The sequence below is a fragment of the Pleurodeles waltl genome, chromosome 3_1 (assembly GCF_031143425.1).
Source record: "Pleurodeles waltl isolate 20211129_DDA chromosome 3_1, aPleWal1.hap1.20221129, whole genome shotgun sequence".
Classification (NCBI taxonomy): Eukaryota; Metazoa; Chordata; class Amphibia; order Caudata; family Salamandridae; genus Pleurodeles; species Pleurodeles waltl.
This window is the reverse complement of record NC_090440.1, coordinates 1332802951-1332823354: the sequence shown is the minus strand read 5'-3', so window position 1 is coordinate 1332823354 and position 20404 is coordinate 1332802951. Positions and strand designations below refer to the sequence as shown.

At 44.1% G+C, this 20404-nt stretch overlaps 1 protein-coding gene across 4 annotated transcripts in view; it reads left to right on the top strand.

Annotated features, from left to right (window-relative positions):
- LOC138285127 (carotenoid-cleaving dioxygenase, mitochondrial-like) overlaps positions 1-20404 on the top strand; it is a 374127-nt gene that overhangs the window by 234339 nt on the left and 119384 nt on the right. For all 4 annotated transcript variants that reach the window (XM_069224694.1, XM_069224690.1, XM_069224692.1 and 1 more), the window contains one exon: positions 19182-19364. In XM_069224694.1, the coding sequence (XP_069080795.1) occupies positions 19182-19364 (183 nt within the window). The remainder of the gene's footprint in view (positions 1-19181; positions 19365-20404) is intronic.

Below are 20404 nucleotides of genomic sequence, written 5' to 3'. Positions count from 1 at the left end.
AAGGGCGGCCTTTCCAAGACCTAGTGCCACAATATGTAATAACAACAGATGCCTCCATGATAGGGTGGGGAGCACACCTCAATCAACACAGCATCCAAGGACAATGGGACATTCAACAAAAACAGTTTCACATAAATCACTTAGAACTATTGGCAGTATTTCTAGCGTTGAAAGCATTTCAACCCATAATAAGCCACAAACACATTCTTGTCAAAACAGACAACATGACAACGATGTATTACCTAAACAAACAGGGAGGGACACACTCCACACAGTTGTGTCTCCTAGCACAAAGAATTTGGCATTGGGCGATTCACAACCACATTCGCCTAATAGCACAATTTATTACAGGAATTCAGAATCAGTTAGCAGACAATCTCTCTCGGGATCACCAACAGATCCACGAATGGGAGATTCACCCCCAAATCATGAACACTTACTTCCACATTTGGGGAACACCACAAATAGATCTATTTGCAACAAAGGAAAACGCAAAATGCCAAAACTTCGCATCCAGGTACCCACAAGATCAGTCTCGGGGCAATGCGTTATGGATGAGTTGGTCAGGGATATTTTCTTACGCTTTTCCCCCTCTCCCACTCCTTCCATATCTGGTAAACAAGTTGAGTCAAAACAAACTCAAACTCATACTCATAGCGCCAACATGGGCAAGACAGACTTGGTACACAACACTACTAGATCTCTCAGTAGTGCCTCATGTCAAACTACCAAACAGACCAGATCTGTTAACGCAACACAAACAACAGATCAGACATCCAAATCCAGCATCGCTGAATCTAGCAATTTGGCTCCTGAAGTCCTAGAGTTCGGACACTTAGACCTTACACAGGAATGTATGGAGGTCTTAAAACAAGCAAGAAAACCTACCACTAGGCATTGCTATGCAAATAAGTGGAAAAGATTTGTTTATTACTGTCATAATAATCAAATTCAACCCTTACACGCATCTGCTAAAGATATCGTAAGATACTTACTACATTTGCAAAAGTCAAAGCTAGCCTTTTCTTCCATTAAAATACATCTTACTGCAATTTCAGCTTACCTACAAATTACACACTCAACTTCATTATTTAGGATACCAGTAATAAAAGCATTTATGGAAGGACTAAAGAGAATTATACCACCAAGAACACCACCAGTTCCTTCATGGAACCTCAAGATTGTCTTAAAACGACTCATGGGGCCCCCTTTTGAGCCCATGCACTCTTGTGAAATGCAATACTTAACATGGAAAGTTGCATTTTTAATTGCCATCACAAGAGTAAGTGAGATTCAAGCATTCACCATACAAGAACCATTTATTCAAATACACAAGTATAAAGTAGTTCTACGAACAAATCCTAAATTTTTGCCAAAAGTCATATCACCGTTCCACTTAAATCAAACAGTAGAATTACCAGTGTTCTTCCCACAGCCAGATTCGGTAGCTGAAAGGGCACTACATACATTAGACGTCAAAAGAGCGTTAATGTACTACATTGACAAAACAAAACAATTATTTATTGCTTTCCAGAAACCTCATACAGGAAATCCAATTTCTAAACAAGGCATTGCTAGATGGATAGTTAAATGCATTAAAACCTGTTATTTTAAAGCAAAAAGAGAACTGCCTATTACACCAAGGGCACACTCAACTAGAAAGAAAGGTGCTACCATGGCCTTTTTAGGAAATATTCCAATGACTGAAATATGTAAGGCAGCTACATGGTCTACGCCTCATACATTTACCAAACACTACTGTGTAGATGTGTTAACAGCACAACAAGCCACAGTAGGTCAAGCAGTACTACGAACTTTGTTTCAAACAACTTCAACTCCTACAGGCTGAACTACCGCTTTTAGGGAGATAACTGCTTACTAATCTATGCACAGCATGTGTATCTGCAGCTACACATGCCATCGAACGGAAAATGTCACTTACCCAGTGTACATCTGTTCGTGGCATTAGTCGCTGCAGATTCACATGCACCCACCCGCCTCCCCGGGAGCCTGTAGCTGTTTAGAAGTTGATCTTGAACATTTGTAAATTTGTAAATAATTACTTTAACTACATTAGGTACATACGTATTCACTCCATTGCATGGGCACTATTACTAGCATACACAACTCCTACCTCACCCTCTGCGGGGAAAACAATCTAAGATGGAGTCGACGCCCATGCGCAATGGAGTGGAAATGGGAGGAGTCCCTCGGTCTCGTGACTCGAAAAGACTTCTTCGAAGAAAAACAACTTGTAACACTCCGAGCCTAACACCAGATGGCGGGATGTGCACAGCATGTGAATCTGCAGCGACTAATGCCACGAACAGATGTACACTGGGTAAGTGACATTTTCCAGATATATATATATATATATACATATCTCTCTATATATATATATGTTCAATGGCATGTGTAGCTGCAGATACACATGCTGTGCACTGTTCCTGCCATAGTGTTGGGCTCGGAGTGTTACAAGTTGTTTTTCTTTGAAAAAGTATTTTCGAGTCACCGGACAAAGTGACTCCTCCTTTAGGCTCCATTGCGCATGGGCGTCGACTCCATCTTAGATTGTTTTCTTTCCGCCATCGGGTTCGGACGTGTTCCTCTCCGCTCCGTAATTCAAATCGTGAAACTTAAAAAATCATCGAAATTCGTCAGTATTGTTTACGTTCGGGACCGGTTTAGTTTCATCACACTGGCACCGACAACAAGACCGCTTCCGCGGCCCTTCGGGGCTTCCGCACTTCACCAAGGCCTGATCGGCCCGACCACACCCGTCGTCAAAGACTAATGGACCGGACCCCCTTCCTTTTTCTGTCCCAAGTGTCACGCCTAGTATTCTTATACAGACCAGCATCGGGTCTGTAACCTGTGTTTATTCCCCGAACACAGAGAGGATACTTGTGAGGCCTGCCGAGCGTGTCGATCCAAGAAGACCTTAAGGGATCGACGCGCAAGAGGACTACAGATGGCGTTGAAGCCGAAACAACATCTCGACGTCGAGGAAGAAGAGATGCGGATATCCATTCAAGGATCGGACTCTGATGAATCCGGCGGTGATCGACCTTCGACGGCGGTGCAAAAAGTGAGTACACCTGCCCTGTCCCACACCCAAGGTCATACCAAAAAACTAAAGGCCACGGGGACGCCACTGCCGGAAGGCCATGGCTCAACCCACAGAAAAGAATGTGACCAAGTAACATCAGCACCGATAAAGGCCAAAATTTTGCCAAAAACTTCCGACTCCGGTCGAGAAACCGGCACCAAAAAGACTCGGCATAGAGTAATCGAGTCGAGCAAGCCTCGAAAAAGCTTATTGGAACCGAAAAAGACAATTTCGATGGGAATTTTGGTACCGAAAAAAATGGCTTCGGAGCCGAAACAGTCTCCTACACTTAAGAGCAAGGGCTCTCTCTGCACCTCAAAGAAAGGCACAGATTTGAGCAGGAACTGGATTTAGAAAAACATGACCAAACTCGGCAAAGGCTAGAAATCCAGAAAGACACAGGGAAGATACAAACCATCCCTCCACTCAAGTCAAAAAGAAAACTGGCTTTTCACGAGACTGAAATGCAACCAAAAGCCAAAGTGGTTAGAGAAAAGTCCCCACCACCACATTTCTCACCACAAACATCCCCCCTGCAATAACCACAGTTTTTACCGGTGGGTACACTAATGGCACAGTCACCCACACATACTGGGATGACTCAAGACGATATGGACCCCTGTGATCTATATAACACACCTATATCGGACAACAGCCCACAGTGTTATCTAACAAAACCTTCACCGCCAGAGGACAGTACATCCTACATGCAGGTACTGGCCAGAGCTGCAACATTCCACAACGTAACAATGTCCTCGGAACCGGTGGAGGATGACTTCCTGTTTAACACTCTGGCATCCACGCATGCATCGTACCAAAGTTTACCAATGTTGCCAGGCATGCTTAAACACGCACAACAGGTCTTCCAAGAACCTGTAAAAGGGGGAGCCATCACGCCAAGGGTCGAAAAGAAATATAAACCGCCCCCGTCAGACCCACTGTTTATTACTCAACAGCTCCCTCCAGTCTCAGTAGTTGTGGGGGCTGCAAGGAAACGGGCAAATTCACAATCATCGGGGGATGCGCCACCCCCTGATAAGGAAAGTCGAAAATTCGACGCAGCAGGGAAAAGAGTGGAATCGCAAGCAGCCAATCAGTGGTGAATTGCCAATTCACAAGCCCTACTTGCCCGCTACTACAGGGCGCACTGGGACGAGATGTAAGACATCATCCAGCACTTGCCCAAAGAACACCAAAAACGTGCCCAACAAGTGGTCAAGGAAGGACAGGCCATATCAAACAACCAAATCCGGTCTGCCCTAGACTCTGCTGATACAGCGGTACAGACTGAAAATACAGGAGTAACAATTAGAAGGCGTGCATTGCTGCGAAGTTCTGGGTTTAAACCAGAGATCCAACAGGCGGTATTAAATATGCCGTTTAATCAACATCAGTTATTTGGGCCATTAGTGGATACCGCAATCGAAAAAATGAAAAAAGACACGGACACGGCCAAAGCCATGGGCGCGCTCTACTCCTCACAATACAGAGGAACATTTAGGAAACCACAGTTTAGGGGAGGGTTTAGACAACCAGCAGAACCATCCACCTCCCAAACAAAACCCACCTACCAGTCTCTGTACCAGAGAGGGGGGTCTTGTGGTTCCTACAGAGGACAGCTCCCAAGAGGAAGAGGGAAATTCTAGCCTTCCAAGCCAGGCCCTAGCAAGCAGTGACTTCAATGTCACACATCCCCAACACATATCACCGGTGGGGGGGAGATTAACCAAATACAACCACAATTGGACACACACCGCACAAAATGTCTCGACAACACTTAGATCTATTACAAATAGAGGTCCAAGCACTGCTAGCAAAAGAAGCCATAGAGCTAGTACCCTATCACCAGAAAGGAACAGGCGTTACTCCCTGTATTTCCTTATCCCGAAAAAAGACAAAACATTAAGGCCTATCTTAGATCTCAGAACACTGAATCTCTTCATCAAATCAGATCATTTCCACATGGTAACACTTCAGGACGTAGTCCCCTTACTAAAACAAGGGGAATACATGACAACATTGGATCTCAAGGATGCGGATTTTCACATACCCATCCATCCATCTCACAGGAAATACCTCAGGTTTGTAATACAAGGCAGACATTATCAATTCAAGGTGTTGCCATTCGGAATAACAGCCCCCAGGGTATTTACAAAATGCCTAGCTGTAGTAGCAGCTCATATAAGGAGACATCACATTCAAGTATTCCCATATCTAGACGACTGGCTAATAAAAGCCGGCACTCAATGACAATGTCACGTTCACACGCAATAGAGGGGGGTGCATAGGGCCCGCCTCCAGGGCTTATTACTGCCCATGGACAGCTACCTTCCTGAGGCTCATCATTTCTGATATGCGGGGGACTGCGCGGCCCCCCTGCACCCTGGGGACCACCAATTCCCTGGGGTGTGCCTGGCACATATTTCAGTATAGGTATATAAAAGAAGCTGGTGTAGAGTTGCAACGCAGGCAGCCCGGATCTTGGATTAGCCCCGTTTTAAAATGCTGGCATTCTTACCTTTCTCAATGCTGGCATCAAACAAATTTCTTGTCAGCTTTACTAATTTAACCAAGTCCAAATGCATTCATATTGGATAGTAGATTGAAAACTAGTTATACCTGTTGAAATGGAATCAATTCATTACCAAATGGCAAGGCCTGAGTTGCAAAACCAGTGCTTTCAGGACTATATTCAAATGGATGTACAGAACGTCTGGACGAGGGACAGAAAACGAGGTCATTTAACCTGTATTTGTAGAAGTGGCCATGAGGGAACTGCTGTAATGTGTCACAGTGTGCTTTATATGAGAGAACAATGTTGTGGGTTGGTATCCATTGTGGAATTACAGATGACTGACTAGTATCATCATAATCAGCACACAAACTCTGTCATTGGTATCAACATGAGAGACAGTACACTCTGTGATGGCGAATGTTATATCATTCAACGTGATGGGAGTAATAGTCCTCTTTGATGACTATGATCTACTATCCGATTGGAATGTGTTTGGACTTGGTTAAAAGCGGCAAACTGACACGAAATTTGTTTGATGCCAGCATTGAGAAAGGCAAGAATTTGAAATGAAAAAATAGTATTATTTTCTGGGTTGGTTACAGGGTATGAGAAATGTTAATGTATTTAATGTTAGAAGGATACCTTTTTTATTTCACAATTATGTTTTCTCCTTTAGGAAGTATAATTTAGATGAGCATCCAGTTATTTACATTTTATTTGTAGATTTTTTTAAAAATATGTTAAATATTTGTGGGAATAGTGCAGTATTTCTTTGGTAATAACGTTTCTTTCATGTCTAGTAAACCTATCAGTATATTTTCTAGGGGGGATGGGGCCTCTGTAAAACACTCTGGCTAAGAAGAAGACCGTAATGGTTGAAACGTGTTGCCATTGATGTGAGATATTAAACATTCATTGGAGTAATCTGGAGTTCTGGCATTTGAAACATTTTTGCTTTTTTTTATATATATAATGCTCTGTAGAGTTTTGTTTGCTTGATTTACCCCCTTCATATAAATACCCATATATACATTGGAGCGCCAATTTTACATGGTCTGCTGTCCACATTATCATGTGGATGTTAAGCTACATATCACAAAATGCTACATACTATTGGCAAGAATGCAAGGACTGGCCACCCCACAAGACATGGAGGTACTTGTTATACCCACAAGTGTGCAACTGATACGCACGCATCCACATGCACAGATAGGCAAACACAAAACTTAAGCCTATGTGGTGTTTTGTCCCACTACTGGCAGGCAAAGTCAGTGCATAGGAAATTAACCTTTCGCGTTTTTATTGGTTATCTGTGTGCATGGGTGAAGGAGTCCGAAGAAAGCGTGAGGCAGGTTACCTGACAAAAAATTGGATTATGGAGTGAACAAACTGTGTGGTGGGGCAGAGGGAGGGGAATTTGGGTGATCTTTCTTTTCAGAATCCCTTATTCAATGAAATTTTAAGAGGGGCACTTGACAATACTGATATTACTGTGATTTAACTTCAAGGCTCAGTGTTATTCAGAAGGAAGTATTTTCGCCCTCTTGTGGTAAAGGGGAACCTGTGTTAAAATAGCACAGCATCAGTAGCTAAACATGAGGTAGAGAACAGAATTTATTGGGGTTGGAGTAGTACATCCAACTTGTCTTAAAGATGCAGAACAAAAATATCACACACCTCGCCTACACTCCCGGCAAGGACTTGGTAAAAAGGGTAGAGTTGTCTATAGCTATGTGTTGTGTATATTGTTTTTTAAAGGTGCCAATTTACATGTAAGGCCCTAGTAAACTGGTACTTCATGTACCCAGGACCTGTCAATTAAATGCTACTAGTGGGACCACAGCACTGTTTGTGCCATATCCTTAAGTAGCCTTTATGTAGCCTTTAAACAGGTCTCAGTTCTGCCACTGCAGCCTGTGTGTGCAGTTTTAAACTGCTAGTTTAACTTTGCAAATACTCCTTTTGCCTCGCCTAATCGTTCCTTTTTAATACATATAAGTCATTCCTAGGGTACGCTCTATGTCACCCAGGGGACAGTGTGCAGTCTATTTAAATAGTGGGACATGTACTTTTAAGTTTCATTAAAAACTCTTAACTTCGTTTTTTCACTACTGCAAGGCCTGGATAACATTGGGTTAGCTTATTACATTTAGTAAGTAATAGCATACAATTGGGAGCAAATAGGAATTTTGAGTGTGGTGTCTAAAGAATTGTAATTTACAACCTTCTTTAATGGAAAAGTAAAATTTTAAGTTACAGTTCTGAAGATTACACTTTTAGGAAGTTGGAATTTTCTTGTCCTAACAATTTGATGCTGGCAGTCTGTGTCTCGTGTCACATGACTTTGTCTAACTGGCAGTTGGTCTTTTGTGTATTCCACCCATACAGTAAGGGTGGGCCATCTCTGACAGAATGAGGAGGGGGGGGGGGGGCTGTCCCGTACCACACTTGCACATTACATGACCGACTGAGTTCACTCACAAAGGAGTTTCACAATATGCTTTTATGACCCCGGACAGTCTCAGACCAGGGCAGGATAAGCATGAAATTCCTGACATCTGTGTAGCAGGGAAGGCTTGGGAGTGTTCCCCCCACTATTATAATCGAACATGTTATAATATTATTGTAGGACAGTAAGACATGTAGCAATGTAATCAATTGATTTGTTATTGAATCAGAATATTTAATGAACAGATTACATAATAAAATATAAGGAATATAAGGGATCACTATAAAAAGAAAGAACCATAAAAACTATTAAAACCTCCATAGTTTGCGATCATTGTCACCAGTGTGCCACAGCATCACCCTCCCCGGTCCTTTAACTTGTTGATCATATGGCCAAAGATGTGTGCAGTCTCCAATAATTATGAGTAAACTGAAATCAAATCATAAAGCGCAACTACTCACCTGTAAGGGTCTCGAGGCACTAAAGGGGTTTGTCCTCTGAGTTTCAGTTGAAGAGCCAGGTATTAAGCTCCTTTCTGGATTGAGGTAGTGATGGTGACTGCCTGTGGTGTAGGGGCAGCTCCTTGCCGCGATGTAGGCGAAGGATCTTCCACCAACTGAGGTCTTTTGTTTGCCGGGTACTGTGACTAGTGCTTGTTGAGTGGAGCGTAGAGGGCTGGTGGGGGAGTAGAAGGTGATACAGTGGTTGAGGTAGGCAGGTCTTAGGTCATGGAGGGCATTGTAAGCGTGGTCGAGGAGCTTTAAGTAAATTATTTTCTCAATAGGAAGACAGTGGAGGTCTCTTAGGTGATTGGAGATATGTTTGTGGCGGGGAATGTCCAGGATGAGTCTGGTGGTGGCGTTTTGGATATGCTGTTGTTTCTTCAGGTTCTCCTGGGTGGCACCGGCATAGAGGGCGTTGCTATGGTTGAGTCTGATGGTAACCAGGGCATGGGTTACGTTTTTGCAGCAGTTGTTTGCGATCCGTTTGTAGATCTTCCAGAGAAGTTGTAGTGTGTGAAAGCAGGAGGATGCGACAGAGTTGACTTGGTGGGTCAAGGTGAGCTATGAATCCAAGATGAAGCTGAAGCTGTGTATGTGGTTTGTTGGGGTGGGAGGGGTGCCATGGGTCGATGGCCACCAGCAGCCATCCCAGGCTGATGTGGATGGTCCCAGGATGAGGCTCTTGGTCTTGTTAGACTTGAGCTTGAGGCAGCTGTCCTTCATCCAGGCGGCAACAGCTTCCATCCTGTTGTTGAAATTCGTTTTGGCAGTTGTGAGGTTCGGTCAGTGAGATGATCAGCTGGGTATCGTCGGCGTAGGAGACGTTATTCAGCCCGTGGTTCCTGATGATGGATGTGAGCGGGGCCATGTAAATGTTGAAGAGTGTGGGGCTCATGGAGGAGCCCTGTGGAACTCTGCAGCTGATCTCCGTAGGTTCTGACAGGTAAGGCAGGAGGCAGACTCTCTGTGTTCTGCCCGACAGGAAGGAGCGTATCCATTGTAGGGCCTTTCCGCGGATGCCGGCTGCTTGGGGGAGCAGAGGGTGTGAGACTGTATCAAAGGCAGCCGATAGGTCTAGTAGGATGAGGGCTGCTGTAATGCTGCAGTCAAGGAGCAAGCGGGTGTCATCTGTGGCAGGTCTCTGTGCTGTGGTTGCACCTGAAGCCTGATTGGGAGGTGTCCAGTATGTTGTTGTCCTCAATGTGCTTACGGAGCTGAGTGTTGATGGCATTTTCAATTACCTTGGCTGGAAAAGGCAGCAGAGAGATGCAGCGGTAGTTCTTGAGGTCTAGGGGTTGGGCCTGGGTTTTTTCAGTAGCAGGCGGATCTCGGCGAGCTTCTAGTCCTCTGCGATGGTGGCTGTATCTATGGAACAATTGAGGGTGTGTCAGAGCTCGGGTGCAATAGAGGGGTTGGTCTTGTTGTAAATGTGGTGAGGACAGGGGTCCTTGGGGGCTCCGGAGTGGACACTGCTCATGATGGTGTGGGTCTTGTCTGTGATGAGTGTGGTCCAGCAGTGTAAGGTTTATGGTGATTCGATGGGTCGGATCTGAGGGGTTGTTAGAGGGCTCTGAGTGTCTTGGGGTCCGAAGCCGTCATATATGTCTTTGATTTCCAGTGGGAGAAGTTGGCTAGCCTGTCGTAGAGGTCTTGAGATGGAGGGAGGCTTGCCATTCCTGATTGGGGTTTGGCAAACTCTTTGACCATGGCAAAGAGCTCTTTGGTGTTGTGAGTGGTGGCACTGATACGGTCCTGCAGGGGGGTTTTCCTCATGACCCTGATGAGGTAGTGGTGGGATTTGTGGCAGCTTTGAAGGTCTTGAAGTCTTCTGGGGACTTGCTGTTCCTCCATCTTTTCTCTAGCCGTCTGCAGGTGCGCCTGGAGTCCTGGAGTGCAGGGGAGAACAAGCTGGCTTTCTTGAGGTGGTGTTTAGCTGAGGCCTTATGGGGAGGAGCTAGGGTGTTGGCACATTCGGTGATCCAGCAGTGGAATTTCTGTTCTTAGCTGTTAGCGTCTGCAGTGAGGGGTGGGGAAGACTTGCTGAGGGTGTTGGAGAGCTGTTCCTCAGTGATCTGGTTTCATATTCTGCTTGGGGCTCGGAGTGTGTGGACGTGGATGATCGGTGCAGTGATGGTAAAATGGATGCAGTGGTGATAAGTCCGGTGAAGTGTGAATGTGCTGATGAAGGTGATGTTGTTGCTGGTGGAGAAAATTACATCAAGCGTGTGTCCAGCAATGTGTGTTGGCGAGATGTCCTATTGTGGCAAGGTTGTTGAGCAGGGAAGTGGTGTTGGTGTTTGTTGGTGTTGTTGCTGTTGTCAATGTGGTAGTTGAGGCCGCTGTGGAGGAAGTAGTTTGAGAACGTGAGAGCGTGAGGAGAAATTATGTTGATGATGGAGTCGCTGTAGGCTAGATGGGGTCCGGCTTGCTGTAGATGAGGGTGCCACAGAAGGTTGACTTTTGTGTGGTGTGTAGCTGGACGTGGAGGTGCTCCATGAAGGGGGAGTGTTCTTCTGCATTAGTTGGCAGGTGAAGGGAGGATTTGTGTACCATGGCCAGGCCACCACCTGGGCGATAAGGCCAGTCTTTGCAAGGCAGTTTGTAGTCACTGGGGATGGCGATGGCGATGTCCTCTTTAGATGCTGGGTTTGTCTAAGTTTCAGTGACAAATGCGATGTCCGGGGGGGTGGAGTCCAGTAGGTCCCATAGTTCTACTGTGTGTTTGTGGAGAGAGCGATTGTAGGATGCAGCTGAGGCGCTCCAGGTTGGTGTTCGATGACTCAGTGGACGGAGGGTCCGGTGCTTGGTGTAGGGTGAGGGTGAAGTGGCAGTGGAGGCAGGAGATGGTCATGGGTGTTGCTGGGTGATGAGAGATGGAAGGCAGCGGATCGTCCTGTGTTCAGCGTGTGGAGGTTCTCCGTGTTGTAGTGATGGAAGGTCGGAGGACCGGGTTCGTGGGGCTGAGCATGGTCCAGGCTCAGACGGGCTTGCCTTTGGCTTGCCAGCAGCACAGTCACTATTAAAAAGGGGAGGGAGGCGGGGGTCTGGTTAGCTGGGAGGCAGGAGGACGGGAAAGCGCTTCGCAGGGAGGGAGGGGCGGGCAGCAGTGGGGCAGGAAACGTGGGGTGAGTGGAGGGCTGAAGGAGAGAGAAAGACAAGAAAGAAAGGAAAGAAAAAATGAAAATGACAGAAAAATAAGCAGAAGTAAAAGAGATAGCAAGATACTTGCATACAGATGGCCACCAGGCCACCAGGGATGAGGCGCAGGTGGGAGCCAGAGGATCAAGGTGGGCCTCGAACTGAGAGTCAGGCAGGATCTCAGTTCAAAACGCGGCAGACGCAGCAGCAGCAACAGGTGGAGCTACGCAGAGGAGAGTGAGCAGACACTGACCAGGAGGTCAGAGGAGTCGCCCTTTCAGTGTGCAGCAGCCGCCGCCATCAAGAAGGGGAGGGAGGCGGGGGAACCAGTCAGCTGTGAGGCAGGAGGGCGTGAAAGCGCTTTACAAGAAGGGAGGGGGCGGGGCAGGAGAGGCAGCAGCTGCGATGAAAACACAAGGAGAGTGAAAAGCTGAAAGAGAGAGAAAGACAGGAAAGAAAGAAAAGAAAAACTAAAAATGACAGAAAAATAAGCAGACATAAAAGAGACAGTAAAATGCTTACATACAGATGGCACCCAAGGATAAGGCGCAGATGGGACCCTGTGGCTGGAGGTGGGCCTCAAACTGAGAGACAGGCACGCTCTCTCAGTTCAAAACGCGGCAGAGGCGGCAACAGGTGGAGCTGCACAGAGGAGAGGGAGCAAACGCTGACTAGGAGGTCAGAGGAGTCGCTGACCCTCTTCTATTTCACCCTCTGTCGCTTGTTACAGCCACCCCATACTCTTGCTTCTTCCTGCTCTCAGGGATCAGACACCTCATGCTTTCAACTCTTGATTACCCACCTATGGGCATAGGACCACTCCCACCTGAAGAAGCCTGTTATGTGATGAGAGGGTCTGTGTGCAAAACAGCGGGTGCAGCAAGCAAAAGGAAAAGTGGTGGGGCACTAGTTGGTCAAAAAATATTGAGAAAGAGTTAATCTTGCTGAATGCCCACCTCCTGTCACTGTTACTGGCTGCTCCTTTGATCTGTGCCACACCATATCACATACCTACCGCGCTCGGAAGGCAGTCTGAAATCTCACTGCTTTAGAAACGAAGTTACACTGCAAGGTTTAAATTGATGGGAAAATGCCACTGCCTGCTATAGTGATGGATATCTGCACACCTCTGTGCAAGGGGGGGGGGGGGGTACTGTGGAAAAACTGTCCACTCATATGCAAGAGGGCCCTGCTCAAAACTATTTCCAAAACAAAGGCTACTCTCACGAAAGACTAAGGGTTTTTGGGTGAAAGAGGGGGCTGTAAATGTATTTTCGCCAGCCTCTGCTAGGAGGAAATTTCAAAAATTGGTTTCCCAGCGCTGCACCCTGGGGAGTGCACAGAATACGCTGATAGACTGGGTCGAAAGGAGATGAGCAGCAGAGTAATGCATCCTTGCCAGAAATGTGTTTAACGTCATCACGAGTTCAACTTAAGTCTCGTTTCTTAAAAATTTCATCCGTCTGAGGTCGATAACATGAATCGCATCGCCGATTGAGAATATACGTGTTAATTAGCTGCAAATTCAACCACTCAAGAGACACTAACCCTGCCACTGAAAGAAGACTGTCCATTCCACACATGTACTAATCGGCTCACTCCAGGTCCCATTTACTAAGTACAGCAAGCCATGCACACGGAGAAGCGTTGTCAGTCTGAACGCAAAAAACGTGGAGTGTTAACAGAGACATTGAGATGGAGGGTAACAGCCATTGGAAGAAAAACGCCCAAATAGTACTTGTGAAAACGTATCAATAGGTTACAGGTCTTAAGTGTTCACGCTCCAGAACAAGCTTTGGTCAAAAGCCAATACACACCGGAACAACTAAATCAGCCAGAGAACAACAGGAGGCCGCAGAGTGAAGTGCAAAGCAAGAATCGGAAAAATATTTTGAAGGGAACACTTTCTTTCTTCCCCACATGCTTCTTAAATATTTGGACACGCAGCATCTACTATTTCTTTAAACCGTCTAAAAAGACTCAAACCAAGAACTTCGGTCACAAGAACTCACCAGGGTCAATTGAGTGGGGTCTAGAAATTCCGCCCTTTTCTCCACATGAAGGTACTTTGGCGTGTTTCCACCAGTATTTCCAAAAATATGGGCTGTTGGTGAGATATTCAAAGGGGTTGCCGCCAGCAGGACTGCCTGCACGTAGATAATTCGAGAAGGTGTTTTGTTGGCTGGTATAGGCGACATAAGCATTATATAGATATGTGAATGAGTGCTTTCTGAAAGGGGCTGTGATTGCAAGCAGGACCTTCTATCATTAAGTGGGGGTTCAGCACGTCGGAAGGGGAGGGTGGTCATGACATCTTTGCGCAGTAAAAGGAGTGGAGAAATACTCGCACATTTTTAGGATGATCACTATCGTGTGCAACACTTTAGCAAATCCTGTTTTTGGGATCAAAACGTTGCATTCTAGAACGTCGAGTTTCTCTTTTCTCTGCTCTCAGCATGAACTCAGGTTACAACAGAGAGCTACCACACGCCCTTGTCATGTGTGATGTACCAGGTAGCCCATGCTGTTGCACCAATAACATTTTGCATTCTGAAATTTTTACATTTATGCTTACCTATATTAGTATGAGTTTTACAATCTCCAGATTACAACTTCTTGTTGGCTAAAATGGCAGGTCATGGCTGGCTAGTAGGATCACATATGACATGTTGGTATTTGATAGCCATGTTAGAATGATGTATAATGCTAATTCAAAACTAAAGACTTCCTGAAGATGAAGAATGAATGAATGAACTAATGAATTCATTAATTAATGGAATTAATAAAGCATGCTATATCCTGAAATGCATCCAGGTGCTATAAATGCAGCAAAGATGTAAGGAAAAGATATAAAGGTTCTGTTGGAATAACCAAGATTTTATATTTTCCTAAACAGATTATGATTGTCCATTGATCTTTTCAGAGAGGAAAGAGAGTGTCAAAGTTTGGCCTCAATATAAGAGAACATAAGATTTTAGGAACAATCAACAAATGTCTTGTGCTAGATCATAAATTGCGAGCACAGACAAAAACAAATCGCTTTGTGCTTGAAGCAAACATCTTGAATAGAATGTACTTTTGAATAGGGAGCCAATGAAGGGCTGTCAGATGATGTTATTTAATAACATTATGTGTGGGAATTCCCAAAATTAATTTTGTACTATCTTTAGCCTGTTCAGAATTTATTGTGAAAGCATAAGAAAATGGGCATTGCCAAATTTAGCATCAGGGCCTACGCGACAGTTTTGAGAGTGGAGGTGGGTAAGAATGTACATTTTGTATGCAGGCAATTTTAATCCAAAAACAGGTTTCAACAACTGTATTGATTTGTTGAGGAATATTAAAGATATGTCATCACTAACTGCTAAATTCCTTGCCACCATACTGGGGGGTGGAGTGCTTCTGAAGACCAAGGCCTAGACCATTTGCAGAAGAACAAGGATTTCTGTCTTTTCTCCCTTAGGCTTTAAGCAATTCTGCCTCATCCAATCTGCTACTTCAGACTTGCAAATTTTCAAGTCAGCTCTTGTTTCTTTAGCTTGCTTGGAGACGGATATGCGTTGTCCTCATAGAATTGAAGCCACAGACTCTCGCCATTCCAACCAGCATTTCCATGTACATATTAAAAACTGTGGGGCTCAGCACTGAGGAACCACACAATTTACAGTGAATGGGTTTGAAAGATAAGGTGGCATGGACAGTGTGTGATCTCTGTTCACAAGGAAGGACTGCAGCCATGTGAAAGTATTCCTGCAGATACTAGTTTCCATGAGTCTAGATGGTAGGGGTGCACTAGAAACTGTGTTAAGTGCTGGTGACAGGCCCAGGGGGACCAGGGGTACAGTGTAACATTGTGAGAAAATGCCATTGTTGTGTGGTCACCACCATTGTTTTCCAAATGTTATTGCTGGTTTCAGACTCTGCACATGGGGCACTGCTATCCAGTGTCCAGTGTATGTGCTCTGGCCCCTAAAACTTGTAGGAATTGATTAATCCCTGATTGGCATATCTAACTTTCTAATTTTGAGGCCACAGTATATAGTGCAGAAAATACTCTCATGGCATGGAAAGTTATAAGTCCCCTGTGGGTGGCAGCACTTATTGCGACCCACTACTGTAACAAGTAAAACATGGCTTTAGTCTACCAATAGAACCTGATTGATGCAGTTTAAATTTGTAGATCTGATTCTGCACAACTTGGTTCAAGGGTCTGGGGATGATTAGCGAGCGGCAGCTCCTCCGTTAGGGTGGAGGAGCATTCACCCCCTTGCCTCCCGCCACAGCGACAGCTGCTAAACCTTTACCAGAAAACGATAATAACCTGAGCTTATTATCATTTTCTGGTTTAGTGGTGGGGACATGGGGTGACAAGCAGCGAGGGGGAGTCTCGGGACGGCTAAACACACTTGCGCAGTAGGGTCTCGCCAGCCCGGCAACAAAGTTGCCGGGCTGGAGAGAGTCTGCACAGGCTCCCAGTCTGCCTGGGAGCACTGGGTGGGCACTCCCAGCCAATCCCAATGCTGGTCTGAGCAGCGTCAGGATTGGCCGCAGGGCAGGCTGGGAGCCTGTGCCTGCCTGCAGCGACGGAGGAGAGGAGTGACGCGGATGTGAGGGAAGGTAAGTGTTTAAAAAAAATAATAATAATGTTTATTCCCACCATCTTCCCCCACACCGGCCTGCCCCTTCTTCACCCCATAAGTCACTACTGTGATTAGCCCCTGGTTTGAGATTGATTAGATATGCTACAGGGTTGTTTTAAATAGAAGAGAGGACACCTCATTCACAAAACGGTGGCATGATTCATCATTGGTGTCTTCCCTCATACAGGTCGGTAGAGACCATCCAGAAGGGTGCAAACAAAATGTGGGAGCTTATATAACCTATCATTCTCAACAGATGCAGGTATCTAGTTAAAGTAAAATTGATTATTGGTGTACTCTGGATATCTCTGTATCTTTAATGAGTACCCATATCATTGTTAAAAAACAAAGTTGGTATGTTCTGTGAAAGCACAATGGTTTCAACATCTAACATCCTACACTGCTAACATGTTTCAGCCTGAAAAAAGATTGCCCAAGAGGCTCACTCAGTTTTCATCAGGACTTATACCTCCCCGCCTATCTCTTCCTAACTATAGTAGAGTGTGTTAAAAAAAGAGGTGCACAGCTCTCATACCAGGCGATACTGTGATAGCAAACCTGTAGGATAAAGTCAAATGAAATCAATATGAATTTAAAGATTAATCATATTCCAAAGAAGACGAAAGATCCCAAGGGTGGGATACTCGAACACCCATATCCGTGATCACTGCATGCTAAAAACAATCTCATTCGCTATTATGCAACCTTTTATCCCTATTTACATGTACACGGCACACTTTCAAAAGCCAACTCTCTGCTCATATATACCAGATTCTCATGAAGTGCATAAGCCACTTTTATATATGGCATTAAAGTGTGACTTCAGATGGCTTTAAAGTATTTTTTATTCAGCCTATTTGAGTTTATTTCGAAACTCATCGGCTGTGAAGGACTGGGCACTTCACTGTAGTCAAACTCTTAAAGATAATCATTATGAACAGTTCTTAATGGAGGTGTCCTTCTCATTTGTGTGGCAACATCCACTGCCATTCGCATATTTGATAGATTCTCTTTCGTTGTTATCAAATATATTCTTCCTAAAATGTAATCATTATAAATAAACGGTGACTTGCTCTGTTACTTAAACTGTAAATTCCAGTTTTCATAGGCCTATTCAGCAATCTCTCATCCAGTTTGAGAAAGTGTCCTTATGCACCAGACATGTAAGGTGAACATTCAACATAACTATAAAGGTTTTTGGAGAATCTTTCACTTTAGAGATGTTATGAAAGCATGTATTTTGCAGTCATATATATATGACATGCATGCCATGCAGAAAAGTTTGTCCCACTTTTACTTTTCTCAGCCCAGACTTATCATGATGTTCCATTTTTTCTGCACCCTTCAATGCTAATCCAAAGCTGCCCTCCATTCCATAACGTTTTTTCTCATACTTTTAAAGTTCAGTGCTTAGGAACAATGACACTAAAGAAGAGGTATGGATGTCGGCATTGTCATTCTTTGTATTTCAAGGCCTCTTCTTCAGCTTCACATGATGCCTGTCATTTGTGTCTGGATTCTACACTCACCTTGGGACCCTCCAATGTCTGCGCCTTCTTGCCTTCAACATTATTGAGAGGTCATAAGGACATTCTTAAACATCTCTGAGGTACAATGAGCATCAGCACAGGTTCAGATTCGACTCCTGAGACGGGTATGGTGAAATTAACTCTCCCCAAGGAGTGAGTTACTCAGCCTGCAAATTCCTTACTGCCCGACCTGCCTTCCAAATGTGAAGAGTGCTATGGTTTACTTAATAATCCAAGTTAATTTTTCCGCTGCATTTTTGTGATCTTCGGCATTTTCGTCTTTGCAACTAAAGGTGTGGGTGGAAAATAAGATACAAACTAATGTCGAGCCCCAGAAGGCGCCATATATGCCTCTTTGATGTCACATAAGGGGAGGTACTGAGTTGTCTTACAACTTCGGTGCCACCTATCGGCATAAGAGAGGTTTTCTAGACCCAGTCTGAGGTCTGTAGGAGATGTAAGAAATGAGGAATCTGCAGGTAGATAGAGTATCTACTAGAATTTTAATTTACTGAATGCAAGTATCTTACGCACTATAGTGAAATATATCTTGATATTTTTGTTGCGAGTGAATTTGTGACATTGCAGCCAGTGTCTCTCCCGTTCCATCCACAATTTATTTTCTGTATATGAAAGTATACTTGGGTGTATGCTGTTTACAATTGATCTTTCATTAGATATTGAAATCACATATTTTGCATGTGTTTTAATTCGTTTTTTTGTAAGCGTGCATACATAAGCTTTGCAACTTCTTAAATGTAATGTGAAACCACTGCAGGGGGCGAAATAGTCTGTAATTTTATTACCAGGTAAAGATTTAAAGGCTACATTATCAGCTCATCCTATGCCCTGGTGTCATCTCCTGGTTCATAGGTTGAAGGTAATTTATAAAATATATTAAAATAAGATAAGTAGTGCAGGATCTTGATTATTAATACTTGTAGAGGCTTTGTTTACCAATAAAGAATACCTTGCTTTATTTTCAAAAACTTTACTGTCCATTTTAATATAGAGATCATAATGTAGCCAACATTGATATGCAGATCCTACTTACACAAAGATGTGTACATTATTCTAATTTGAGACCTGAGCCAAACTTTTCACAAGAATGGGCATTTTAATTCGGAATGGAATAACTCGATAACTAAAAATTTGTAGATACCCTCTTAGTCAAAATCCGCAGAAAAGAGAACAAAGCAAATGACACAACGAGATTTGCTGTTTGCTTTTTCATTCTCTCAGATGACTGACTAATTGACAAGTATTTTGACTATTACGTTTTCATATTGCTCTTGCAGGTTTGGTGCACCTACGAATGCCTACATGATGATACACTTGAAAAAAAGGGTGGGCTTGAGTTTCCCCATATTAACTACTCCAAGTACAACACAAAAAAGTATAACTACTTCTATGGCTGTGGTTTTGGGCATATGGTGGCGGATTCATTAATAAAGATGGACTTAAAAACAAAAGCAATGAAGGTAAGAGCGTTCATAGAATCAATAACACATAAATGAAAATTAATAACTAGGCACTATTTTCAGCATTCACAGTAGTACATCTTCCCCGGAGAACCCTGAAAAGGTAAGGATCCAAAATAGATGTATAGGTATATTATCAACAGTCCACAGTCAATAACATAGATCGAAATTTCTTTTTATTCAAGTTTTCTAGAGCTCGTGTTTCCAGTTGCATAGATGTCCATAGCTGATGTAGAGGTATATACAGTAAAGTTACCATGTGCAGACTCAGCAATATAATATTGCAACCAAATGCTGATACAGTAGAAGATTTCTTTAGACAATATAGCCATGTCTCTCTTAAAGTTAGCTCAGAAAATGTGACCTGCGCTATTGATTGGGGAGGAATATGTAAGCCAGAAGTATGCACATTTGAGATTTAGGCTCAGATATATATTGTGGTGGACACCCTTAACTGAGATTCAGCCCATTAAAGTTATAAATGACTGTTTCCATAGAAAAATAGTTTTTTGACTTGTCCATATCAGCGGCGCCATTTAATGAATCTTCACAAATTTGTTTTTTTTAAAAGTGTGCAGGTGATTCTTGTTGGGCATGGAAAGTTTCGGGGTGATCCATCAGGCGGGGGCCGAGAAAAAGGGGGGGTGAAAAAAGTTGCATTTCCCATGTTAATTCCCATAGGACCTTTGAACCCGACTACAGCCCGAACCACTGGACAGAATTACACCAAATTTGGTAGAAAGCTAGCTTTTAGTAAGCAGATTGTGCTTTTGCTTATTTGGTGTAAATCCATTCAGTAGTTTTTGAGAAATGTATGGGAATCCAAATTTGTATATCTCTGGCCGCTGCAATATGGAGAATATTTCACTGAAATTTGTGAATTTTCGCAAATGCGCATTCCACTGCATTGTATTTGGCTGGCTGTACTCTAACTCGAAAGTTGCGGCCGCCATTTTTTTTCACGGGACACTGTCCCCAGGGGTTAAAATCCTAATTGAAAGTGGCATAAGAGGTCAGGGTGGAGGTAAGCCTGACCACAG